Source organism: Condylura cristata, unplaced genomic scaffold (genome assembly GCF_000260355.1).
Source record: "Condylura cristata isolate star-nosed mole 26May11 unplaced genomic scaffold, ConCri1.0 scaffold00016, whole genome shotgun sequence".
Taxonomy (NCBI): Eukaryota; Metazoa; Chordata; class Mammalia; order Eulipotyphla; family Talpidae; genus Condylura; species Condylura cristata.
Genome location: NW_004567117.1, coordinates 15,290,949 through 15,318,752, shown reverse-complemented (window position 1 = coordinate 15,318,752; position 27,804 = coordinate 15,290,949). Strand labels below are relative to the sequence as shown.

At 42.5% G+C, this 27,804-nt stretch overlaps 1 protein-coding gene across 1 annotated transcript in view; it reads left to right on the top strand.

The window, feature by feature from the left end:
• KCTD1 (potassium channel tetramerization domain containing 1) overlaps positions 1–27,804 on the top strand; it is a 93,011-nt gene that overhangs the window by 45,909 nt on the left and 19,298 nt on the right. Inside the window, exons 4-5 of the mRNA XM_012725782.1 lie at positions 569–747; positions 27,296–27,440. Coding sequence (XP_012581236.1) covers positions 569–747; positions 27,296–27,440 — 324 coding nt within the window. The remainder of the gene's footprint in view (positions 1–568; positions 748–27,295; positions 27,441–27,804) is intronic.

The window sequence follows — 27,804 nt, the reverse complement described above, 5'->3', positions numbered from 1 at the left end:
TCTCCTCCGGGGCAGGCGGGGATTGAACTCATGCGGAAGTGGCTTTAGCTTCTTAGTGCAGTGTTTTAACCCGCTGCGCCACCAGGGAGGGCCGTGACCTCTTTCTTAATAAATTGAAAAGTAGAAATTGAAGAAAACATTTTGCAGAACACGTGTTGAAGGCATGTATTTATTCCAAGTGCATAGCAATAAGGAAGTTTTTAAAGAGAAGGCGAAAGCACACATTATATTTAGATGTGTATTGTTTTAAGTGTTGATTATCTTTTCATTTGGGATGAATGGTACTTCCCCAGTTGCTAAGCGCAAGGAGGATTGATTGGTAAAACAAGCTGCAGTAATGCTCACGATGGCTTGAAGTGAATGTGAGTTCAGCTCCTTGATTCCGAGCATGGGAAGTTTTCTTTGTTACAGAATTTGTTTTTCTAATAGTCATTATCACAAACCAAAAGCCTACTAGTTGTCAAGGTTTTATTGCCGAATGAGTCACTGGCTTATTCTTTATGATGTTTATTTCCTTTCTCTCCACTAACAAAAGAAAACATGTCTAAACTTGCTTATCTCTCTGTAGGACAGTCGGCCCAATATGTCAAGACCTCTGATCACTAGATCTCCTGCATCTCCACTGAACAACCAAGGCATTCCTACTCCAGCACAACTCACAAAATCCAATGCGCCCGTCCACATTGACGTGGGCGGCCACATGTACACCAGCAGCCTGGCCACCCTCACCAAATACCCAGAATCAAGGTAACTGACAAAATGGAAAACTCCCCCTCAGAAGTGACTGCATGTGTTTGATGATCTAACTCTTTTTCCTTTGACCAGCACAGCGGCCTGGCCTCATTAGGGCAGGATCAGGACACCAAAGTGTCCAGGTCACCTGCCACCCGGGCAGCTCTTGGAGGTGGCCGTAGGTCTTCTTCCTGTTAGAGTTTGGCTTACAGCTTCATCAGGTCCATGTACGACTGTCCTGAATGGAGATCTGCTAACATTTCACTCAAGATCTTCACCTTTCTCATTGTAGTACAAACAGGACTACATTGAGAAGCTCAGCTCCCACTCTGCTTTCTTTGTCTTCTTCTAGAGCATGTCATCAGTTTCTATAATTTTAAAGAGATTGCTTGCCCCACCAATTTGTGGGAGAAAAAAAAGAATGAGAGAGACTCTTACCCCCAAGACAGTATATTTAGAACAGTATGCAGAAGTCCAGGAAGCCAGGGTAGTCATGTTCACAAAAGGGGGGGAGGGTGATGGAGCTTGTGAGAGTTCAAGCCAGAGAAGTAAATACAGAATAAATATAGAAGGAAATATGAAGGAAAGTGGGCTACGAATAGATGGTGTACATTTATCATGAGGTGTCCCCTCCCACACACACCTATGTTGCCTAAGGGTGTTTCGTGGAAGCCACTCGCTTTGAGCCCTATGGCCTTTGCCTAAATGGGGTGCCTGTAATCCCTCTTGGGACGGCATTTGTGTTCTCTGGTTGTGTGTGGGTGGGGAAGGAGGCATGAGCTCATATGGGCTGTTGTCAGAAAATGAAAGTGCTTCCCCTCTTGTTTTTGCTCATATGAAGTGGAAACATTGCTGCTTGGGCTTCAAAAGGGCATCAATTGTATCCTGTAAGAATGAGTTACAAAGTGCAGATAGCGGGTGGCCCGAAGCCTGCTAGACAGCACTCTATAAACACCGCTGTCATGTGGTTAACTGCACAAAGCCTGTTTTTTTGTTTTTGTTTTTTCCAAATCTCAATCCGCAGCCTAATAGTTTCTGGAAGAAAGTGAAGGTTGAAGAGGAGATAGATGAATTCTTTTTCCTTGATCTTTAGATTTCATTTCTACAATCAAAATGAAGAAATTTCTTAAAAAAAAAAAAGGTAGATTTCATTAAGTCAGTTAACAAAAACTAGATGCTCTGATCAGTCAGTGATCCGTGTTCCGGAGTCCCCACCTTCCATAAGTACATTGTAGTAGCAACTAGAAAGCGGTGTCAAGTGATGGCTCTATTTCTCAAGGACATCACTATATAAGGAGCATTTAAAAATATATATATATATTTATATATATGTATATATGTATGTATTTCCATTCCCTTAAATAATCTGCTACAGCAACACAACCAATAGAAAATCCCCCGTCAGATGAACACTTCATTCTAGATAATAGTCATACAAAAAGGGCCCAAAAGCAGATCTTCATCTAAGGTGAAATTCACCAGTCTGTTCAGTGCCTTTTGTTTCCATCTGTTTTTTAGACTTAGATTCTAAAACATTAGTGGTAATGTTTCAAAGGGAAACATGAATGATGGTACCATTCACACATGATGGAAACAGTAGCTTTCCTTCCGGTGTCCTTGTAGCTGTGTGGGTCTCTTCCTACTGTGTCCCTCAAGGGTTTGGCCTTTGGGGTGCTCCCTTGGCCCATTGGTAAGAGTTGAAGATAGAAGGTGAGAGGTTCTGCTGATTCGTTTCTCTTCAAATAATTGGCCAGTTTCACCCTTTCGGTGCTGCTTATTAAAAGGCCTCCAGTAGTGTCTCGTTGGACGGTCTTCCTCTGGCAAGACTCTACCGGGGTTGCTGAGAGACTGCCTTGTGCTTTGCTAACCACTCACTGAGAGTGTATCACAGTCCTCGGAGCTCAGCACCGGGTCCTGCATCAGCCCATGTGACAGTCACTAGCCACAGGCAGCATTTGAACCTTTAAAATGTGGCCATATCAGCACGAGTTCCATCCCTAGCTGGGGAAATGACCCATATGGCACAGCAGACCTCTCCTGACCCGCCTGTTACTCCCCTCAGCAGTGTATTTCAGATCTGTCCTGCTCCCCACTTTTCTCTGGGGAATTCTCTCTCTCTCTCATACACACGCACGCACACGTGCACACATACACATCTCTGACCTACACCCCAGCTCCTGTGTGCATAAATAAATAAAATAAATCTTTAAAAATAATGAAGTCAACAGATAAGGAAACTCTTTCACTGATTTGAGTAATCAAAGATACGGGGAGAAATCGTTTTTCATGTTTTGCCCACGTATTCAGGCACTCCTTCCAATTTATAGGACAATCTCTTACGTATCAATAACCCTTTTAGAATAAATCATAGAACATTAGCTTGTCCGTGAATGTAGATTTTCAGACAAGGTCAAGTCCTCTAGATTCCACAGTACCTCAGTCTTCTCACCTGCCTTTTCCTTGGTGATGCCCAGAGGGGAGGAGAGCATTTATTTTCTAAGATTTCAAGGGGAAACTTAGAATGTACAAACACTAATTTGTTTGCAACAAGTAATTTTAAAAGATACTGTCTTTCTACATTTTCAAAGATCCCACAAAGAACCTTTATTCCATTTTGAAATATTATTGACTTTTTTTCCACTTCCTTTCTTTTTCTCCTTTTTTAGGTATAATTGATATGTAACATATTAATTCAAGTGTACAAAATAATGATTTGATAGTTATCTATTTTACAGAATGATCACCACAATAATTCCAATTAACATCCATCACCAATGCATAGTTATTTTCTTATGATAAGAATTTCTAATATAAGCTCTCATTGACTCTGAATATGCAACACATTGTTATTAACACAAGTCACCATGCTATACATGGCATCTCCAGGACTTCTTCGTTATACATTAGAATTTGTGTCTCTGACCCTTGTACCCATTTCACCCTCTGCCTCTAGCAGCCAAGAACCCGTTCTTGGGCTCTATGAGTTAGATGGGGGTTTTTTTGTTTGTTTTTAGATTCCACATTTATAAGTGCCATCATACGTCATTTAACATAATGCCCTCAAGGCCTACCATGTTATTGCAAATGGCAAGATGTCTTTCTTTTTTTTTCTTTTAAAGATTTATTTATTTGTGTATACAGAACTGGGGTACAGGCCAGAGGCTCAGGGGCGGCGAGAGGCTTCACCAGAGACAGAGTGGGGAACAGAACAGGCAGATCAACGAAGTACACTGCTGAGGGGAGCAGCAGGCGGGTCAGGAGAGGTCTGCCACGCCATGTGGTCACCTCCGGGGCAGGCGGGAATCGAACTCATGCGGAAGCGGCTTTTAGATTCTCAGTGCTGTGCTTTAACCCGTTGCGCCACCAGGGAGGGCCCAAGATGTCTTTCTTTTTTATGGATGAGTAATGCTTCACTGTAGATCTATACGCCCTTCAGCTGCTTCCATATCATGACTATTGGAAGTAATTATTTTGAGGATGAGTATTTCTTCTAAGTTAATGTTTTCATTTCCTTCAGATAAAGGTCCAGAAATGGCACTGCTGGATCCTCTGGTAATTCTGACATGTTGAGGAACCTCTGTGCTGTCTGCCAGAGTGACTGCACAGCTTATATTCGCATTCTCACTTTCTGTGGTGGGTCCCTTTTCTCCACAGCCTCCCTAGCACTCGTTATTTGTTTTGTGCTTTTTTATCATAGCCTTAATGACAGCTGTCAAGTAATCTCATGGTGGCATTGATTTACATTTCCCTGATTAGTGATGTACCTTCTCCTGCACCTGTTATGTCTTTCAGAAGATGGCTAGTCAGATTTTCTGCCCATTTTTTAATAGTTGTTTTATTTCTTGGGGTTTTGGGGGGTAGCTATTGAGTTGTATGATTTCTTTATATATTTGGGAATGATTTTTATTCTATGTCTATTTAATCTGCCCTCTTGACTCAAGACCATCTTTAGAATATTGATCCAAGAAGTGTCACCATGGGCCACCCAGCAGAACCTTAGAGGCACCTGGGAAGCATTAAAAGGCCATGCAATGCCCTGCCCCAGACCAATAAAATAGGAATCTCTCTAATTTCCCTAAGATCTTGATTTTGACCATCTGCTTCAAACAACACTGAGACGTAAGGTAATCCCAGCGCATACAGGCCTCTTCCTCCATGAATATTTCATGCTACACCATGATGGTAATTCAACAAAAGAAATGCTTTTTTATCTCCACTTCTTTCCTGACCAAGGTTGCCAGATTCCACTTGTATGTACCCATGTGCTTTCTTTTGGGTTGTAAGCCCTGATCAGGAATTCAATAAGCAAGTTGACTTCTGTATTTTAGAACAAGGTTAGTCACTTGCATGATTATTCATCTCCATAATCAGTCCGTTTTTAGCCAAAGGGACTGAAGCTTTCAAGTTAACTGAAGTATAACATATCAGCAGTGGGCACTGTCTTTACCAATGTTTTGTATAAGATGCAAAACAGCTCTTTGGAGGTATTTATGAGCCAAGAACTGATTCACACCAGCTCAGTGATAAACACTGCTTCCAGAGAAGTCAGCCTGTCGCTAACAAATTATACATTCTAGACACCTGGCAGAGAAGTGGGTCTTACTTTACTTTTACCCTGAGAAACTTAAGGACGACCTGATTATACCTAATTGAAAAATCCATAGTGCCTATTATTAATATCATTAATAACAAAAAATATGTATTAAGTAATTTGCCAGAGTAATTTAAAATCTCCTATGTAACTTGTGCCTAGATCAGCATGGCTTATAATTCAGTGTCTATCATGTAAAGTCACAGAATAAGTTATTGGGGAGAGAGGGGGAGGTTTAAATGAGTCAATGTCAACTTTAGTAATATAATCTCAGCACCTTTGGAAAAGAAGCCCATTTCTGCAGTTGGGAAAAGGACTGTGGAAATGGATGAAATGGTGAACAGTTTTTATTAGTTAGATTTGTTGATTTTGGAAAAAAAGAGAAGTAGTTTACTGAGAGATTTAAAAGGAAGAAAAGCACCTGGCAAATGAAAAATGGCACTCTGAAATATCTTAAGTATGTGTGATTGATAATAGAGATTCTGATTGAAGGCACCAATCTGATTTTAAAGTTAGGACTGTTTCATGCTTTACTGTCAGGGCTACCAAAAACAATGTGGACTTTTGAAAACCAGGAAGTGGTCTAGTATTGCTAATTAACCAAACCTCCTATCAGGTGGTAATAAGGCCAGGGTCTTAGCTGAAAGAGCTGACTGTCAGCCAGTGACCTAGGGGTGAAAGACAAGATCTCATGTTACAATCCCCGAGCCATCTGAACTGACTGTTCGACATAGCTTTTGTGTATTTTAAATCCAGTACATGCGTTCACTCCCACATAAGTAGATTATGCTAAATTGGTCTCTCCTAAATAGCAGCAGAGTTACTAAGCACACTGGCAAATGTAGGTAATTGCAAAACTCAAGACACTCAGCCTTCAGCCTTGGAGTTGACACCCATGGCCACCCAAGGGGTGTGTGTATTTGGAGATTTAGGATGGCGATGCCAAGCATGTGTGCTTTGCCAGCAGAGATCAGCTTCTGGCGTGCTTCACTCTCAGATGTGTTGGCCATCACAGAATGGTTTATGTGGCGCTACACTGAAAGGAAATTTGGATGACTGCAATATTGAGGGATTTGTGCACATACTCTGAGGACGACTGAATTCTTAACAGTGGATTTTCGTGTAATTGTTGTGCCTGCTTAGGAAGTTTTCTGTTTTCCTGCATGAGGGCTAGGATTCTGTGCTGTGACTTCATGACTCTCCGGTTCCGAGGAAGTGCCACAGTCCACAGATAAAGATCCACCCCATGAGACCACAGACCTGGGTCCAGTGTCACCATATGGGCCCACGTTTCAGGAGCACAATAAAAAATATAACTATGGAACTAGCACAAAAAATAACTATGGAACGTAATTCATGGACTTTCTTGTAGGATTGTTACATGGCACTAAATAGCTTTTTATTATATAACCTGTTCCTTTGACCAGCATGATTTGTAATTCAGTGTCTATCATGTAAAGTCACAGAATAGGCTGGGGGCGGGGCGTTAGATGAGTTAATGTCAACTTTAAATATATAATCTCAGTACCTCTGGCAAGAAAGCCTCTTCCTGCAGTTGGGAAAAGGTCTGTGGAAATGGATGAAATGGTGAACAGTTTTAATTAGTTAGATTCGTTGATTTTTGAAAAAAAAAAAAAGAAAAGTAGTTACTGAGAGAGTTAAAAGGAAGAAAAGCAGCTGGCAAAGGAAAAATGGCGTTTCTCCAGGGTAATAGGGAAAAGCTTCCTCCTCTTTTTTGTCTGTTCTTTTCATCTTACAATATTATTTTTCTATAATCACTCCTCCGTTATATATGCAAAGAGTAAAAGAAACCAGCTTCAACGAACTTTTTTTTTTAACCAGTGAAACTGGATTTTCTGTTGAGTGCTGAAAAGTCGGTCTTTTCTGTACATAACTTATGCTGTACTCTCAGTGGATTTAACAAACTTCCTCTGCTATACCAGAACAAAACAGGCCTAGCTTTTAAAGTGATCTGACTCAAAAAGTTTTGTTATAGAGCATCATTCAAAGAAAATTGCTATCCCACTAAAGGGCCTGTGATGCTCCTAGTTATGTCCTTTCAGTCTGCTCCCTCAGCCAGGGCACACGCTGGCCTATTAGTCCTCCCTTGTCTAGTTTACATGGGGGAGGGGATGAAAAACAAGTAAACAATCAAGGAACATATGTGAGTTGGTAACAAGTGCAAAATGGAGGCAATAGGCCCACTCTGGGATGTGGTGTGCCCTTTATGTCAAGCCTAAAGGTAATCTTGTTCTTATGTTTTGTGTGGCTTTGAAAAATTACCTTTATGCACGTGCATTTCCCAGACAAAGTCTAGTTTGTTTGTAGTTTAGATTTACAAGCACATTTTGCCACTTAGGTATCACAAATCACCCGGATCTATGATCAGTTGCCTATTCTGAGGCTTGTGACTCAGCTCCTGTTACCACAAGTGTGGTGAATATGCACAGTCACCTTTCAATTAGTTCATTTAGGTGGAGGGAAGGACCAGCCAAGACCTGAGGGAGGCAGACTCTGGCCCAAGGGTTTGAAACAGTCCAGGGACAGCGCCTCTTCAGGCCACCCTGCTCGTTACATCAACTGTGAAAGTGCGATACATTTTCTTTAACTTCGCATTTGTTGGTCATTAAAGTTATATTTGGATTTCATCAAAGTGAAGAATTAAAAGATGTTGAAGTAAGTATGTGAAGCCCTTTGGAAGCAAATAACAAGTCTTCTCCCTTAGACCACTCCTCCCAGTGACCAGGGAGGGGGCAGGGCACTCCCCTCTGCTGGTCTCTCTCTGCTGGTCTTTCAGTGGCCAAGCAGTGATGGAGGTGGGAGGAGTTACACTGAGTATCTAGCTTGAAGCAATTAGGGTAAAGCTATGGGTCACGGTCTTCCTTTTTTATTATTTTATTTTATTTTTTTTATTTTTTTTAAAGATTTATTTATTTATTCATACAGAACTGGGGTACAGGCCAGAGATGCGGAGGGTGAGAGGATTCACCAGAGACAGAGCGGGGAGCAGAACAGGCAGATCGGCGAAGTACACTGCTGAGGGGAGCAGCGGGCGGGTCAGGAGAGGTCTGCCACGCCATGTGGTCACCTCCGGGGCAGGCGGGGATTGAACTCATGCGGAAGCGGCTTTAGATTCTCAGTGCAGTGCTTTAACCCGCTGCGCCACCAGGGAGGGCCCCTTTTTTATTATTTTTTAAGGACACAACTTCAGCTAAAATAGAAATCCTCTGCCTGGAAAGCTCTTTCGCTGGGTTTTCACCTTTGTCGACTTGGTACATACATAGTATTGCCCCTACTATGGAGTGACACTCAAATCTTGCTTAATATGTGAATTAATAATTGGTTAAAATATTGCAGTACACTGACGTCAGACTCTCAGAACAATGAAGGGCAAATTGAGTAAAGCTGTTCAAACTAGAAGTTGGAGGTCAAAGGCTGAACTGGCTTCGCTTATCTCACTTATCTCCTTTAATAAGCCATTAAAGCCTTCTAGGAAGGGGCTGTTCGGGGCCCAGTTTGCAGATGACTGCACTGAAACTGTGAGGTTAAATGATGTGTTCAGTCTTACTTAGCAGACAGAAGAGCCAGTAGTCCAGCTCCCACTCTGACTCCAGGCCCCTTACTTTTCCTTTTTCATAGCTGTAGTGGCCAGCCTTTATGCTGATAAGCCAGGGAAGCCCCCAGCAAGTCTTTACACTTTTTCTCTGGGCTCTCTCTGGCATTCTTTCGCGGTCTCGCTCATCTTCTCATAGCTGTCATCCGTCCTAAGCAACGCTGTCCTCTAGCCCTGGCTCTAGCTCAGGTGTGCACACTCACTCATACATGCACCCATATGCCAGGTGCCCATAATCAGCCCCGTGTCCACACTCCCAAGTTCCTCCTGCATTAGCACAATCAAGGCCATAGGTGATAGCCACACAGGCCAATGATATAAAAGGTCTCCTTGGTGGCACAAGGGGTTAAAGCGCAGCACTATGAAGCAGTCAGCAGCGACTGCAGCATGAGTTCGATGCCCAGCCACAGAGGTGACCCACATGGCGCAGCAGATCTCTGCTGTCTCGCCTGCTGCTCACTTCAGCAGTGTATTTCAGTCATTCTATCTGTTCTGTTGCCCACTCTCTCTCTGGTGAATCCTCTCACCACCCCCCCAAGCCTCTAGCCTATACCCCAGCTCTTGAATGCACAAATAAATCTTTAAAAAAATAAAAAGCCTGATCAGCTTCACTTACCCTACAATAGCCATGCTTCTCAGCCCTCGGGCCATGTGAGACTCAAGCAGGATTCTTTAAAAAAAAAAAAAAAAAAGCCATCCTGATGGCAAAGATTTGAGTGTGCCATTCCAGGACAGGCACTGAGCGCGAGGCTGTCTTAATGCTTACTGTGTCCAGCTATGCAGTGTACCGTCCATCTCACCACTTCTTGGACTCTGTTCTAAAAGTGGTCTTTAGCCAGGAATGTGGACACCTACATTTCAAGCTGCTTTGTTCTCAGTCTGCCTTTGCCTTATTCCCCAGTCAAGAGCTCAGTCAGTGCTGGGACACTGCTTCCAGCTGTTGACCCTCAGCCCCCGAGGTGGCCAGAATTCCCTGACCAGTCCCTGTTCAACTTTGGACAAACTCCTCTGTTGCCCTTGCGTTCTTGCAGGGCAGCGCTGTCATTTTTGATGTGGTTTGACTTTTTAAAAAATCCAAGAGTTGGCCCTCCCTGGTGGCGCAGCGGGTTAAAGCACAGCACTGAGAATCTAAAGCCGCTTCCGCATGAGTTCGATCCCCACCTGCCCCGGAGGTGACCACATGGCGTGGCAGACCTCTCCTGACCCACCCGCTGCTCCCCTCAGCAGTGTACTTCATCGATCTGCCTGTTCTGTTCCCCGCTCTGTCTCTGGTGAAGCCTCTCACCGCCCCTAAGCCTCTGGCCTGTACCCCAGTTCTGTATACACAAATAAATAATCTTTTAAAAAAAAAAAAAAGAAAAGAAAAAAATCCAAGAGTCACCACGTTAGACTGGACAGTGGGATCTTTCTCTGACTTGCCTGATGATTTCGGGGAGCTCTTCCATCCAGGCCCCAATGTCCTGTGTGCAGTGTTGGCCTGCAGTAATGGACCAAGGTGGCCTTGGAGCCGTCACCTGTCGCGTGCTGATGGCTGCTTATTTGTTCCGAAGAGAAAAGCATTACTGAAGCAGTCAGTGACCCCCTGGCCCGTGGTGCCAGAGGAGTGCCACTCTGCCAACACCTGGATACTAGGGCTCCTTACCAAGTGGAGGGGCCCAGGCACACTGGTGCATTGTCCCCCTTCCTGCTGGGCTCTGTCCTTCCTGGAACAGCAGGCCCAACAGTCTCCCTGTAGTCTTCAGAGCCTTTTATTTCATGCCTGGTACAGAGCAAATGCTTAATAAATATTTGTTGACTGTCAAATGAGTTTTGCTTAATGTTTCTCTCAGTGACCTGGAGCGACTCAGCCACCTCAGTGTGATGGTCAAACACTTTGAATCATCAGGTGCTAATGACAGGCTTAATCCTAACTGGGCAGCAAAGATTCGCAGCCATTTTTCTTCAGAGCCCAGAAAAGGGTTTTTCTAGTCTAGTTACTCTGAAGCAAAGGAGTAAGAAGACCCTAAATCAGGGACTAATACAAGGATGACACCTGCCCTCAGAATATTTAGCTCCAAATGATACCTCCTCCCCAAACCCCTTCTGTCTCGAGATGCTTGGGAGAAATGCAGATTCCTGAGCTCTACCTGTCGATTACTAAATCTGTATCTTAGGCTATGAGGGAAATATTCAGCCTTATCAGCACCCACACGCCTACCTGCATCTCAGAGTTTGACCATCTGATCTGCAGAGCAGGGCGGTCAAACAAATGTGCCAGCTTGTACAGTGTGGTGGGTACCGCAGGGTGGCACTGGGGACAGGTTGTGAAAGTGGGGTTTTTTGTAGAGATTCAGGCTTGATTCTCACAACTTGGGACAAAAACACTGACTGGATTTGTTTTGATCTGTTGTGATGAAGTGATGCCGCTCACAACTCTCCTGTGACTTTAGCTCCTCAAACCCGCCATTTCAGTCAGTTATGCTCCTCTGACTTGGATTGAGCACTTCATTTGAAAGTGTGTGTTTACCAATGTAGTTTTATGTGCAAAATCATGCACCTACAGTGTTATTTTTGTGTACAGTGTTTAGCTCTGATACCTCAGATCACTGTGCTCTACTCTTCGTAGATACGAAGTCTCCATGTAACAGAAGGTATATATCTCACTTTAGGATGGTGAGGTGACTGTGCTGTTTGTATTCTTTGCTAGGATGAAACTGTAAGTTACTCTCAAGTTGGGAAATTATTTTCTGAAGCCCATCTGAAAATAAACTTTCCTCCCTTATTCACAACTACACTTATGATGTTACAGTTTTCATTTAAACTTGGAAAACTTAAAAATATAATAATCAGGGCCCTCCCTGGTGGCGCAGTGGGTTAAAGCACAGCACTGAGAATCTAAAGCCGCTTCCTCATGAGTTCGATTCCCGCCTGCCCCGGAGGTGACCACATGGCGCGGCAGACCTCTCCTAACCCGCCCACTGCTCCCCTCTGCAGTGTACTTCGTCGATCTGCCTGTTCTGTTCCCCACTTTGTGTCTGGTGAAGCCTCTCACCGCCCCCGAGCCTCTGGCCTGTACCCCGTTCTGTATGCACAAATAAATAAATCTTTAAAAATATATATATATAATAATCACCTTCAGAATACACTCTAAAGGATACCTTCTTGGTTCACTCATGCCCCTCGCTGACACCTAAGGTATGTTATTAGAAGGGGTCAGTTCACTTTGTACACCAGATAGTCCAGTCTAGTATCAGTTCATAATTAACCCTCCAAATGCCAGTTACTTTCATAAGAAATGTGGAATTTACAGCCTCAAAGAGAAACGGTAAATATTCTTCCTCTAAACATCATTATCAGGTGCCTGGAGATATGAAGTAGCAACAGCTCCCTGAAAAAGGGGCAAGCAGAAGTGGGTGCAACATGCTTTCCATGGTGGACTATTAAATAGGCCCAGGGTGCTCCCAGTGGGAGATGAGAGAGTGTGAGAGGTGGTGGGATGAGAAGTCCCGGGTATACCAGGAGCATATTCCCAAAGTGCCTGTTCCCAAGGCAGACACCCAGAAGATCCAGTCTAGTGGCAATCATATTGGCAGAAGAAAACACAAAGTTCCATGTTTCAGTCCCACAATTAAAACAGCTCTTTACTGGACTGTTTGAATCCAATCAAAATACAGTGTGAGAAAATGTCTGTCTTTGAGTGGTTGCTTTCTGTGCCGCATAAACACCATGTGTTGCTTTGCTAGTTATGTATCGCTATTTATCTTTTTTGGTGGTCATGATTATTTTGACTCTTGTGTAGCTTTTCTGATAGTGCTTTCCATAGTCAGAAGATAAGTTACAACTACACCTAACAGCTAACCACCACTTTCAAACAGTAGCAAACCTTGCCAGGCTGAGGAGGCTTCATAACTGAAAGGTGAATTTGAGCTCGCCCAGACTTGTTTCTGTGATTTGAGCTGAACGTGTTCCAGAACTCCCACCCAACCTCATTAGGCTTGGCCAGGCCCTTGCCATCCCTCTGAAAAATTGATTTGGAAAAAAAAAGCTAGAAGGCCCTGGAGGCTTTTGAAGCTTGCCTAAAAAATGAAAAGTCTTCGTCTCAAAGTGTGCAGTCAACATAAAAGAAAAAAAAAAGGTCTTTTAAGTGAAGTCTACTGATCCATAACCTTAGGGTCCAAAGGGAAGCACTTCATCAGAACATCACCACCTGGATGATGCGTGGTAGAGGTGACAAGATGGCCCAAAGGGTGGAACGTAGAGAAAATTGTTGAATACATTAAAATGAACTGAAACAGGGCCCTCCCTGGTTACGCAACAGGTTAAGGCACAGCACTGCAAGCTGGCTGCAGCCACCTCAGTGTGAGTTCAATCCCTGGCCCCGGAGGTGCCAGCAGACCTCTCCTGACCCGCCTGCTGCTCCCCTCAACAGTGTAGCTCGTCAGTCTGCCTGTTCTGCTCCCCACTCTGTCTCTGATGAGTCCTCTCACCGCTCCTGCACCCCTGGCCTATACCCCAGCTCTGTATTTATACATAAATAAATCTTTTTTAAAAAGTGAACTGAAACAAAGGTTCTAACAACCAAGCACATCAAAGAATCACGTTAAATATAAATAACACTGTTCTTCACCCTGCTTGTTATCCTTGACAATTAGAGAAACCCAGCAATAATGGTGAGTTGAATTTCCAGGTATACAACCTGTCTGGCCCTTGTGGTCCCATCTGTGCTCCTTCATACAGATTTTAAAACCAAGCAAAAGTATTTGTTTGAAAAATGGGTTTTGACTTTGCTGCATTTGTCACCTAGACTTCCAAATGGAAAGTTGTAGGAACAAACATGAGACACACAGGTATCAAATGACTACTAAAATTTACCAGCTTCTGGCTTTCCCTGGTGGCGCAAAGGGTTAGGGCATAGCACTGTAAGCTGGTTGCAGCCGCTTAAGTACAAGTTCGATCCCCGGCTGTGCAGATGACCCACATGGCGCAGCAGACCTCACTTGTTTCACCTGCTGCTCCCCTCAGCAGTGTTCTTCAACGATCTGCCTGTTCTGCTCCCCACTGTCTCTGGTGAATCCTCTCACCGCCCCTGCACCTCTGGCCTTTACCCCAGTTCTGTATTCATAAATAAATAAATCTTATTTAAAAAGCACGTTAAAAAAAGCTTATCAGCTTCTGTGTAGGCTCATCTGAAAGGAAGAGAAATAATGAGAACTTCTCATTCCAGGAAACATTGATTTTTTTGTGTTTTGCAGGTTGGGACTTGGTTCTGTTTGGTTGGAAGGAATAGGGAGAACTAGCAGTAGAAACTCCTACAGCCCAGTGTGTCTATGGACCAGTCTGGTGCTGCTGGGGAAATTCCTGAACTGTGATAAGCGCGGCCTGAGCTCCAGAAGACGGTTACACAAGACACACACCTACAACCGTACATTGCTGGCCGCAGAGCTGCCAAGGGCAGAATGCTGTCAGGAGCCTGGTTCATTATTTCCCAACCACACACACCCAAGAATGTTGTCTTTGAATCATGAGCTGATACAAACTTACTATTTTTCACTTGTCATTTTGATTTGGTGAGTGTTTAAATAACCTTGCAACATAAATTAGAAATCATAAATTTCTCAGGGTCGAAAGCCGAGGCATATGGTCTATTGTGATTTGAAGAGGCAATTGGACGTTTCTGTAAACAAACGGCTGGTGTGGGCATTTTCTATATACTCTAAAATATTTTGTACTTTTGACTCTCTGTAAATATGTCACCCAATTTTAGCCTTTCTTTCTTCTAAGGCGGTATAGTTCACAGTCTTGAGGCTAAATCTCCTCCCTTGGCTTTGTCATCTTAAAGCCTAGTTTTGAAGGTGTTTTTGTTTCCAGGTCACTCTTAAGTCATACCATGAGAGAATAATTCATTCCTTTTCATTATCCAGCCACCCTTCCATATGAACACCTTTCAAGTATTTGAATGATGCTATGTTGCTGTTGTAAGACCCTTGAATGTCAGAAGAGAAGTTGGGTATTGTGTAGAGGGGTACAAAGGAGGCAGAATAGATTGAGTCTCTCATGCATCTGTTAAGTTTTCATAAAGCTTGTAACTAGTCTCTAGGTCAATTGTATTTTCCTTGTTCGTTCTTTTTGTATGAAGCATTATTTTAAGTCTGATTTTTTTTCATTTACAGGTACTAAGCAAAATATTTAAATACTTCATTGTAAGCTACTGTTCTGCTGGCCCCATTAGAAGTGGGAAAAGTGTTAATTGAAAATAGAAGCAGCTGGCTCTGAGTAGTGCTCCCCTAGTGTCAGATAATTAACAAGAGGTTCTATGTGAAGTGACTGCTATGACGAATTATAAGCTGATTCCAACAGTCTGGAGTAGTAGGACACCCGGGGATGAGACAGGTTCTGTCCCCTGCCCGTGTCACCGATAATCATAACAGTGACAGGGTGGGCCACTGAGGGAGCACAGTCACAGGGATGCGGCTGTGATACCCAGGAATGACTGTCATTGAGGAGTTATTTGATCAGTAGGCTGTTAGTACTCAGGAGTTCAGGAATAAAAGTAGTCATTCAAAATCAGGTCCAGGGCCCTCCCTGCTGTTGCAACCAGCTAAAACGAAGCACTACAAAGCTAGCCAGAGCCACCTCAGCATGAGTTCTAGCCCCAGCCAGGGAGGTGACCCACATGGCGCAACATACTTCTCCTGTCTCACCTGCTGCTCCCCTCAGCGGTGTACTTTGTCGGTCTGCCTGTTCTGCTCCCCACTTTGTCTCTGGTGAATCCTCTCACCTCCAGCACCTCTGGCCTGTACCCCAGTTCTGTATGCATAAATAAGTAAACTTTAAAAAAAAATCCAATTCAGTGAAAACACATGCAGAAGAATTTTCTGTGTAGTTAGAAACAAGAACTGCAAGAAGAAATTCTGGTGGGAGATGCCAAATTGGGAAGGAGCTGCGAGTGCTCAGACAGACAGACAAATGGGTGATGGGGTGGGGCCTACACCCTGCAGGGAAACCACTGACCAGTGCAGCAACTCAGCAAGCTACTCCAGGTTCTCTCACTCGGTTTCTTCATCAGTAATTTCAATATATAACTTTGCAGAGTTGTTTTGAGCATTAAATCAGATAATCCATCAAGTTTTAGTAGTATGCCTAGCACCAATTCTCAAAAAAGTTAGCAATTACATTTTTTTCTCAGTATAGTGATTATTATAAAACAGAAAACATCCTAGAATTTTAAATCAAGAGAAAAAGGGAGTGTGCAAAATACCGCCAAATATAAAACAGACTGTTGGGGACACAGAGGCAGGGGGGTTAGCCATGGGGCCACATGTGCATGCTTGTCTGCTCACAAAAACCTGAACAGGATCTGAAAATACCAGCGTCAACATGGACCCCCAGGAGGTTACGATGATCCGATCCTAGACTGATCTTAGAACTTTTTTTTTAACCTTTTTTAAAAAACGATTTTACTCGGCCCTCCCTGGTGGTGCAGTGGGTTAAAGCACAGCACAAAGCTATCCACAGTCACTGCAGCACAAGTTCCACCCCCAACCAGGGAAGTGACCCACATGGCCTGACAGACCTCTCCTGACCCGCCCACTGCTCCCCTCAGCAGTGTACTTCCTCGATCTGCCTGTTCTGCTCCCCACTCTGTCTCTGGTGAATCCTCTCACTGCCCCTGCACTTCTGGCCTCTACCCCAGTTCTGTATGCATAAATAAATAAATCTTTGGGGGGAAAAAACCCCAAAATTAAATAAATAAAGAGAATTTTACTTCTTTTTCTTGAGTAGAAGAACTGGGGTTCTGGCCAGAGGTGAGAGGGGATAAAAGGATTCACCAGAGATGTGGGGAGCAGAACAGACAGGTCAACTGAAATACACTGCAGAAGGGAGCAGCGGGCAACACAGGAGAGGTCTGCTGTGACATGTGGGTCAGCTCCCTGGCTGGGGATCGAGGGCAGGCCTTTGAGGTGGTAGCACTGAGAGTTAACACCTAGGCCACTAGGGAGGCCCCCTAGAAATCATTTTTAACAGACACCCTGCTCAAGTCAAGAGCAGGGTTAGCTGATCTTAGAAGTTTTCTTTCAATTCAGGTTGCACACAGGATTTTATATTCAGTAAGAGTTCTGTCTCAGAGTAGCAGCCTCTGAAGGATGAAAATCTGTTAGCAACTACCAGGCACATGCCTGGCAGACACAGCCCTGTACCAGGGAGCAGAAGGACCCTGGACACTGAGGAGGGCCTGGCTCCAAGCACTATGGTTCAACAGCCACTCATGAAGTCTGGCCTCCTGGTCAACCAGCTGGCTGCAGTGTCCTGGCCTGGAAAAGGGGGTTGATAATACCTACCTAGTAGCTGTAAAGACTCTGTACTATGTCCTGCATGTAGTAAATGTAGTTAATAGTAAATGTAGCTCTTACCCAATATCTATTTAGTCGTCTTAATTCTTTGTGCTAGGTATTGACCTGTTTTTCAGATGAGACCATTAAAATTCAAACTGATTTGGTCTTAACAATAGTAAAGCTAGAATTCAAACCCACGGGTGAGGGTTTTGGGGCTCAGTGTGTCAGGAGCTCCCAAGACAATACTAAAAAGACCAAATCCAAGATCTTGTGAAGGACACTCATCTAAGTTCCATACAGGTCAATGTTTTGAGACATATATTGTTTTCCCTTGGGGCGCCCCCCCCACCCCCCGCCGACCACCATGTCCTTCTTTTGATGCCTCTGTAACTTTGCCTGAAATCTCTTTTCTAAGCCCCAGCACCCTTCTCCTTGTGCCTATTGATCCTTAAAACACTGCACAGGCATTGCCTCCTCCAGGAAGCCTTCCCTGCCTGCCCTCACTTGCCCTTTCATGGCATCCCTGGGACAGCATCATGCCTATTATAAGCAGCTCAACAAAACACCAAGTCTGTGTAAGCATTCCATAAATACAAAGAAATAAAAGACCTAATTTGTTTATATATTCTCTGCTGTTTTTCTTAATCAGCTTAATTATAATAATGCATTTTCACATGTAACCCTCCCATGTAAAATTTTTCTAGCTGGAGAGTCATGAGGAGGACTCCTGAGATTCCTGGAGGATTAGCAACACCCCTGTTGGCCTGGAGCTAGGCCTGGGCCATCATTTTGTCACCTGTGACAATTCTTTAAGATGAGTTCTTCAATTGTTGTTGATCTTGTTTGTTTTTTCCCTTATATTTTAAACTTCCCTTTCTTTCCCTACTTTCCTCAGTTAGATGTATCATTTAAGAAAATGATACTGCCTCAGGGAACAGGTACTGGAAACATTACTTCCCCATAAGTAGATGTAATTGTTTTGCTTGTTTGTAGTAAGAGGGTATTTTCTCTCTTAAATTACTTTTGTCCATTTCAATAACAGGCTTTGAATTAAGTTTATCTGTGTACAAGAAATACAGACAAAATTTCTCAAGTGTGGAAACTATATAGAAGTAGATTTTTTCCTAGTATTTTTAAAAGCAGCTATAATATTTAAAGGAAATTAAATGCTATTTATAATAATTTAGATTTCTAAGACAAGAAATCAATGGGTGCTTTTTTAAAATTATAATAATGTTTAGCATGGAATTCCCTTTTTCAAAAGGAAAGAAACCACAGTCCAGTGCATTCCTCCCCCCACCCCCCCATTTTTGATCCCATTCCCCACTCCACCCCTGTAAAGTGTCTCTGGTATATAGTTGCTCATTATTATTTTTTTCCCTCTGGTCCTTTATGCTCCTGCTATGAGTGAAACCATCTGGTATTTTTCCTTTTCTTTCTGGCTTATTTCACTAAACATGATCCCTTCCAGCTCCATCCATGCAAAAGGCATGAGTTTATCTTTTTGGCTGCTGAGTAATATTCCACTGTGTATATGTACCACATCTTTTTAATCCAGTCATCCACTTTTGGGCATCTGGATTGATTCCATGTCTTTCCTATTGTAAATAAAGCAGCAGTAAACATGCTAACCACTCCTCTGAGTTTGGGCCTCCCTTGCTGTTGACACTTTGTCTCCCTAGGGGCCCATCAGGCGCTCCAGCCCTCTCTTTCTGCTTGTCCTCTCACCTTCAGCACAGCTCAAAGTCCCTCCATTGCCTTCCAGCCTCACGTGCCCCCTGCCAGGCAGGAATCTGGAAAGCCCCCTCTTGGCCTCCACAACCCCTATGGGATAGAGAAGTGCATTAGACGATGGTGATGGTACATGGGAGATTTGGTGGTGGGAAGCCCACAGGGATTACGACTGTGATGGAAAAAGGCACAAAATGATGTAAAAATAAACTATTATTTTTTTAAAAAAAAGGAAAGAAAGCTTTTTGATATGAATGCTTTAAAATGTATACAAAAATAGGGAGCATGCAATTGAACCCCTTTGTTTCAGAAAGTTCCAGATACCATCCTAGCATCTTTCTTCCCCTCATCCACTCTATTGCCATCCTCTCATGGCATCAGAAAGAGGACAAGCTCTGCACTGGTCACAGTGCTGTCCCCTATGTCCGTGTGTCCTTTCCTCCCTCGCGCCAGCTGCAGTGACAGTTCTCCACACACCCCTCGTTGGTGCACCTTCACACACACACAGCTGCACATACACAGACACATAGACTGTCACCCTCCCTCTCCCCCTTGCTGTCTCTGTTAGGTTTCAAATATTAAGACAGAAATTTGATTGGGAATCTACTCATTTGGATTAGTAGACACTAAAAAATAGGAAGGTACAAGTGCTTCTGAAGACAAAAGCATTCAATAGAAAAATACTCTATACCTCAGATTTTTTTTGCAGAGGAATGTTCTAGGAGGCATTACTGACTTGATACCTAAGGAGCTCATGGCAGATTGTCTTTCTATTTTACTGTATATTCATCCCATATACTTTTCTACTGTTCAATAATGAATAGGTATCACTTTTATAACTAAAAAATATCACCAGAAAGTAATGCCAAAGAAGTAATTTAGAAGTTGCCTCTGAATCTCTTAGCAAAATATATCTGCACTACACTCTAAATAAAATCTTTTCCTCAAGTGCCAACAATATTTTCATAGTGAAGAAATATGCGTTTCTTGGGAGGGTTAAGTGGGTAAAGAGGCCCAACAACTTGTTACACTCTTTATCTCTCACCATCTTTGTCCTCTGATCTTATCCCTGACACTTGATTTCTGCCTCACCTCTGGGCAAGGTCCTCCCCTCCCCCGGTTGGCTCATGGGTCCTGCGGAAAGCACAGATGAGCCCTGCTCTTAGACCACCCTGCCTTTGTCATTACCATGTGCACTGGATCTGAGTGCAGAAGGAGAAACACACTCACCACTGCTTAAGCAGGACCGGTGTTGAGTTACATGCCATAGAGTTGAGGCAACGTGCTCGCTGTAGCATGACTAGCCAAGAGCTGTGAAGCCTCAGGTTGAAACTTTTTCTAAGATTCTTTAGCTGGAAAGTGACAGACCCATCCAGGTTCGTCAGGATTAGGGGCAGGGACGTAGCATGGAAGGTGAACACAGAGCTGCAAGGTAAACTGAGTTGGAACCCCATACTTGGCCCACTCCCAGATGTTTTCATTGTCCTGAGAAGTCTCACCTTCCCAGTTCTTCCTATGCCCCCTTCAGGGTTGTACCAGCCATTTGAAAGTAACCTCCAATGTCTTGGGGTGTTTTGATTCAAATCATATTGACACCCATACCTCCACTCCACTACACCAAACTCCTGAGCGTCAACTTTTTGCATCCCAGCTATTAAATAAATGAGTTTCCCTAAAAAAATAGATAACAACTAGTATTTCTTGGGGTAACATGCAAAGTTAACAAACCCTAGTGAACTGTAAATACAACTTTTCAGGGGAAGTTGTGTGGTTGTTGTCTCCTTTGTTTTGTTTTTGTGCATTTGCTTGGTTTTTTAATTTATAAATGAAAAATATCATATTTAGTAGCCAGAACAGACTTTAGAATCAGATCTCAGTTAGAACCTAAGTCACATGATAACCATTCTGGGCTTCAGTTTCTGTACCTGAGGGATGAAAATAACATGGGTACCTCGCTGTAAGAATAAAATGAAATAAAGCCTTTGTGATGGTGACCCCAGCTGGCTCACTCCCTGGCACACCGTCTATTCAGTAAAGTGTAGCAAGCATTAGTGTCACCCCTGGCACGAGCTGGCATGGTGCCTTCCTCTCTCCATCCCCACTAGTACAGCTTGGTGGTCTTACAGCCAGCAGTGCACCCTAGAGTATTACATATTTGGGGGCTCTGTTTCTTAGGTGACCCTGGATGGAGATCCTTCATTTCTAAAAGTGTGGGGACAATTCAAAGTGACAGAATGTCAGAAAGCATCTCAAGTCGATGGCATTGGCTTCTTTTTTGTGTCTTGCTCATGTTCCTTTGCACTAATTCTCAACTCAGCTGTTCATTAGCCTACCTGGGGGGCATTTTTTTTTATTAAAAAGTTTATTTTTACATCATTTTGCACATTTTTTTTTCCATCTCAATTGTAATCCCCGTGGGTTTCCCATCACCAAATCACCCCTGTGCCACCACTGGGGGGCATTTTTAAGACATGCAGGTGGCTGGACACCACCTCTGACCAGTAATTACGCAAGACTATCTGGTAGCCCGCATCTGTATGTCTTTAAAGCTCCACAGGTGATTCCACTGCAGTCAGGGTTAAAAGCCATTGCTGTGCTCTGTGCAAGTGGCATCGTCAAAAGCACAGCAGAGGAGATAGGATGTGGACTAGCGAAAAGCTGCATCTGTAAGGTGATGTGATATCACATTTGTTGTTTTGATTCTGTCTTCTAAATTCGCTTTTTCCCTTAATATCACAGAGAGCCTAACCTGATGTCAGTCGCACAACCTACCAAGCCAAATGACAACTCCTTGGCCTGGCTTATCCCTTCTGCTGCTTCAGCCTCATGTTTCAGCCAGTTCTGACCCAGTGAGGAATAATCACATGCTAGCCCTTTTTCACCTTCAAGCCTTTGTATTTTTCCTGGCACCTTTTTTTTCTTTTTTTGACCTGACATTATCTCCCACCCTTGTATCTGGTACTTCTGCTTATCCTGCAGATCTCTAATGAGCTTTCTTTTGAAGTTGATTGGGGTGTGCTCCTGTGTGTCCCCACAGTGCTCTTAATACACTCACACACTGCCTCACTGCACTTGTTCTGTATTCCCACCCCATGGCATCCCCTGTAGCTCATAGTTAGGCTCAGTGAATACTGATGGAAAGAATGAGTGAATAACTGAGTGACTACAGAATAAAGAAGACAGATCCTTAAGGATCTGAATCACACTAAATTAGAGACACTAAGTTCTAAAAAGAAATGAATACATAAAGACGATGCTTGGTGAGTAACTCATGCTAAGCCAGGTAAATGAGTTTCTAGACAGTCTTTCATTTAAGACTTCTTTAATGACCAGTGTGTACAATTCATTATATGAGAAGGAGGGTGAGCCATGGGGGGGAAACAGACTTGCTATCCACCAAAAAGAGCTTAATTTCCTCAGAGATTTGGCCCTGCATTATCTTCTCCATAAACAAGAATAATAGTAGAATGTGAATATTAAAAAACATGAAAGATGGATGTATTTCAATATCTGCTAATGCATATTTTTAGTAAGTCTTTATAATCCTATTAATAAAATATTTACAGATGAAATATAGGATGATAAACTTTATTCTTTTGCATATTATAGACACTAGAAGTCTAGAAAAATTTTTATGTGAAATACAAAAAAAAATAGTTATGTGAAATTGACAACTGAACATAAACTTGGGATAATTCCATTAACAGTAATCTTATTGGATACAGACTATGTGTGGATCCTAGAGAAGACGCAAAAATGAAAAACCATTTGTTGCTGCCAAATAGGAAGAATGAGAATGCAAACCTCATGCTGGGAGACTTGGAAACCTAAAAGCCACTTTCCATGTCTTTCCATTCCATTCTCAGCTGGGTTGCTTGTCAATACGCCTTCACTGAGTTTTCCTTTGTCTTCTCTTCCCTTCTGTAGCAATTTCCCCTACAATTATCTGTTTCCCTATTCTTCCCCTAAACTATCCAAATTTTCCCCAATATATTCTTTGAGAAGGAAAAAAAATGAACAATGTTTGGGACTTACTTACAAAATCCCACTAGGGAGAATAAGGCATAGGTATAGGTAGAACAAAACTGGCCAAGAGTTCAGATCTTCTAAAACTGAATGAATACTGGGGGATTCATTATATAATTTTCTACCCTTTGGTAAGTTTGAAATTATCTAAAATGACATATTTTTTAAAGATTTATTTTTGGGCTCTCCCTGGTGGTACAACGAGTTAAAGTACTGCATTATGAAGTTCTCTGAGGCCCTTGCAGCATGAGTTCAATCCCCTGAAGGGGAGCTGACCCACATGGCATGGCAGACTTCTCCTGACCTGCCCTCTGCCCCCCTCCGCAGTGTATTTCAGTGGATCTGCCTATTCTGCTTCCCACTCTGTCTCTGGTGGATCTTCTCACCCACCACACCTCTGGCCTGTACCCCATTTCTGTAAACATAAATAAATCTTTTAAAAAAAAAAAAAAAAAAGAACAGAACAGGCAGATCTACTGAAATACACTGCTCAGGAATAGGTCTGCTTTGCCATGTGGGTCAGCTCCCTGGACAGGGACTGAACTCAGGTGCATTGGCTAGTGAGAGTGCTGAGACTTAACCCCTGTACCCATAAAATATTTTTCTTTAATGTATCAAAAAGTCAGTTGTAGAAGGAAGTTTTTCTCAGCATTGTACTTAGCTCGGTGAGTATTTAAAGAAAACAAAACCAGCCATACATCATCCAGAGCCAGCTTGGTCTTGGTCAGTTGAAAAACAGGAATGCTCTCTGAGGTTAGTAAACTGTAATCAGTTCCACATAGTTTTTAGGCACCAGAGTTTACAATCAGTGCAGTTTGATTTGTAACTCCATTCATATGTCCACAAGAAATACAGCCTGTGTCGATTTTCCCCTTTATTTGCTTAGCCAAACAATATGCTTCACGGCGCTGCACCTTCAGCTCAATATCAACACCCCCACCCATGGACGCCATTTTACGATCGCTGGCACTGTCCATTCCTCGGCATTGTTTACACAATGCAAACATTCCTCCTTTTAAAGTTAAGAACATCAACAGCACTTTTCCCTTTTTTACTCTTCACATCAGTTGCCTCAAATCCAGGCCTTCTTTCTTCACCAAGGGGCCTTCACCTCAGTCAGGAATGTGCGTGGATGAGGCCCACCGGCTCTTCATTTGAGACTTCCCTTCTCAGAACAGTCCTTTATTCCCTCTCAGCTCCTGCACAGACCACAGAGCCTTGTTCAGCCCTAAGTAGGAGGCCAACATGTATTTCACCACCATCTTTAAGTCTCTTTCCGCCCCCGTGATCCTCCAAGCAATAGCTCCCTGTCAAGTTTACTGGGCCTCCCTGCTCAGCACCCTGCTAGGGGTTCTGAAGTGAAGGGTGGGGTCCAGTTCCTCCTCATCTCCTCCTCTACTTTCTTCTTCAAGGAAGTCTGCCCCTGTGCTTCTCCCAGGCCTGCCCACAGGCACTACCTCTTCTGTGTCCAAGCTGGGCTCCTGTCCTTTGCCTCTTTCCCTATTTCCCCTAAGTCAGATGTTAAGGTGCTGCTAAATGCAGCTAATTGCAGCTATACACAACTTCCTGGATCTCACAGAGGTAGCTTTTGTTTGTTTTGCATCCTAAAAACACTTAAATTAAGTTTCCTCTCTCCGATCTTGGAAAGGTCTGTAACAATACACTTCTGCCAAGATTGTTCCATTTACTCCTTAAATCCTGTTCCTTAGCGCCTGCGGTCATCTGAGAGCTGCCTTCCTAGAAATGTTTGTTTGTTAGTTAGGGATGCCTTCTGTTGCTCTGCTTCTCTTGAGCTGCCATGACATCATTTCATTTTCTTATCAACCCTGAGAGAAAGTTAGGGTGGTTTTATAAAAGAAATCATTTTTATCAAAGCAAGGGAGGTGCAGAGGAATGGACTCATCCAGATAACAGCAGTAACTGGCTGAGCTTCATTCCTTTCCCCACTCAGTTACTCCTTTACTTATTCACTAAGTGGAGAGTTATTAATCACTTATGCCGTGCTAGTGTACATCCACATCTAGATTTTGAAATGAGCATTAAAAATAAGCATAGGATTTAAGAATAAAATACTTTCCATTTAAGAATAAAATACTTTCCACCTTTTTACGCAAGTGTTTGCAATTATTGATACTATTTCAGGCCACAAAATCGTCAATGCTTAGGGCCCTCCCTGGTGGCTCAGCGGGCATAGCACAGCACTAAGAAGCTAAAGTCACTTCAGCAAGAGTTCGATTCCCAGCAGCACGGCAGATATCTCCTGACTGGCCCGCTGCTCACCTCAGCAGTATACTTGTCTATCTGCCTGTTCTGCTCCCCACTCTGTCTCTGGTGAATGCTCTCACTGCCCCTGAGCCTCTAGCCTGCACCCCAGTTCTGTATGCATAAATAAATAAATTTTTTTTTAAAAATCATCATTGCTTAGATTACATTGTAAAGCTCTAGCTGAACAAACAAAAGATAGAAATAAAACCCTACAGGAAAAGCTTTCAGTCCATAGAGGTCATTCTTTTCATTCCTATCATTGTAAGGAGGTGCCTTTAAGATCAATGCTGCTTAACTAGCTGGGCCAGTTACTCATAATTTTGAGCCTAGTTCTTCATCCTTAAAAGGAGGATAATGAGTTTGCTACATACAGAAAGTCTTAGGAGAGTGAAAGCTATCTGAAAAAAAGCTTAATAAATATAGCTTCCCTTTCTTTCCCTGTCAGCTGCAAATTTATCATGTTATTAACAGTGAAAAGTAAAATGCTTTAATAATAAGCAAACAAGTCTCATTCTTTTCCATCCTGCAAACTGTCTTGGAAACACTATAAATAAGTGACTAAATATATTTTAGCTTTACTGCCTCTTCTTTGTGTAGCCTACTTTTTGATTGATGTGAATGAGAAATGAATGGCAAGGTAGCATCCTAGCAAAGAACACTAGGATGGCTGGAATCTACCCCCTGGATAATCACTCAGAAAATATGTAAAGTTGGGCAAAACTGAGAAAAGGATGCTGAGTTTTAGAAATAGCATCTGACTATAAGGAGTTTCTTGCTTCTCTCCCCCTCCCACCAGCCCCTCCCCAAATAAGTTGCTTTCTTATTTGCACTTTCTAGTTTCTGGTAAGAAATGAGTTAAAAATGCATGTCTTTTGGGGTAGTCCTTTCTTATTTGTTAGCTTGCTGTATTTTAAGAGTGGCAGGATTATTGTCTACTATTACATCTGTCCAGTTTCAACCTAAGATTAAGAACATATGATTTCAAAATGACTGAAAGCAATTAAATGACGTTCCCAATCAGACATAGATTTGTTAGGAGTGCTGCAGAAGCTTTTCATTTAAAAGCAGAGCCATTTCTCTGCCTGTGAAAAGTAAAATACATTCTTTTGGTAAAAGGAATGATTTCTAGTATAACTAATAAGTTCCGTTTTCTAACATAGGATATTTGTTGCTACTCAACCCCCTGCTTGCTCAGATAGACATATGACCATTTTCTGTTAACTGATTATAGGCATGGGTAAGTAGGACCAATCTTCTTTATATGAATAAATGATAATAGTGCAGAATGCTTCAACTGTAACCTCAGTTCAAATGTTAACTCTATAAATGGGAAAAGCATTATGGATTCCTGTTTTTAAAAATTATCCACAATTACTTAATGTTCAGCACTAGTTCACATATATAGTTTTTATGATGATGCCTGGCTGTTAGGAATTATGTTTGCTAAGACCTTAAGAAACTAAACTGTGTTTTGTTAATGGAAAACATGTTTTTCTAGACAAGCAATATTTTCAATTATTCTTTTTTGTAATTATATGTAGATGTTAACATATAGGCATTGTTTTATTTTTTAACAAGTTTGGGATTCATGGGAAAAGCTCAGAAAACACATTTCTTAAAAACAAAATTGCTTTTTTGTGGAATCTGTTTAAAAGACACTTTGGAGCAATAACATTTTTTAAGCTGCAGAGGTCGTTTTAAGTAACAAGAGGAAAGACATGATCTTCCATTATAGTGACAGCACTTACCCATAATCACCATGTCAGGAACATTTCCTTTACAGGTAAAAGAAAGTGAGTAAAAAACTTACTTGAGAAAACCTGAGACTATTTTGAATTGTCTGGCCCTGAGATATTTATCAAGCAGGGACCAGCACTTCTCAGAGAACCATTACTACTTAAAGGGTGATTTTTTCCTGACTGCCAGTTTTGAAACTGCTACGGTTGACACAAAATGGTAGCTCTTACACTTAGTGGCAAACAACTGATTCTAATTGTCTTCACTGTTCCCTCTTTCCTATCACAGAATCGGAAGACTTTTTGATGGTACAGAACCCATTGTTTTGGACAGTCTCAAACAGCACTATTTCATTGACAGAGATGGACAGATGTTCAGATATATCTTGAATTTTCTACGAACATCAAAACTCCTCATTCCCGATGATTTCAAGGTGAGGGATTCACGTTAATTAATTACCAGCAGCATAATAAATATGTGATTTGTTTTGATATGCGCCCCAAAATATTTCTAGTTCTATATTCTTGACATATAGCAATTCTAACAGTTTCAGAGGTCTCTGACACGATTGTACTGTCTTCATGAAATACAGTATTATGCTCATTTAAGTTTTACACAACCAGAAGAGGGCCACTTTTTTTAAACTGATTAAATTTTTTTTTATTTCCTTACATGGTTGTTCATTTTTGTTCAATATTTGATTTCTCCCCTCAGGTGTAACCCCAGAAACCTCACACCACCACATCACCATAGACCCTTGTGTTCTTCCCTCCCCTGTTTTAAGCCTTCTCCTTCCC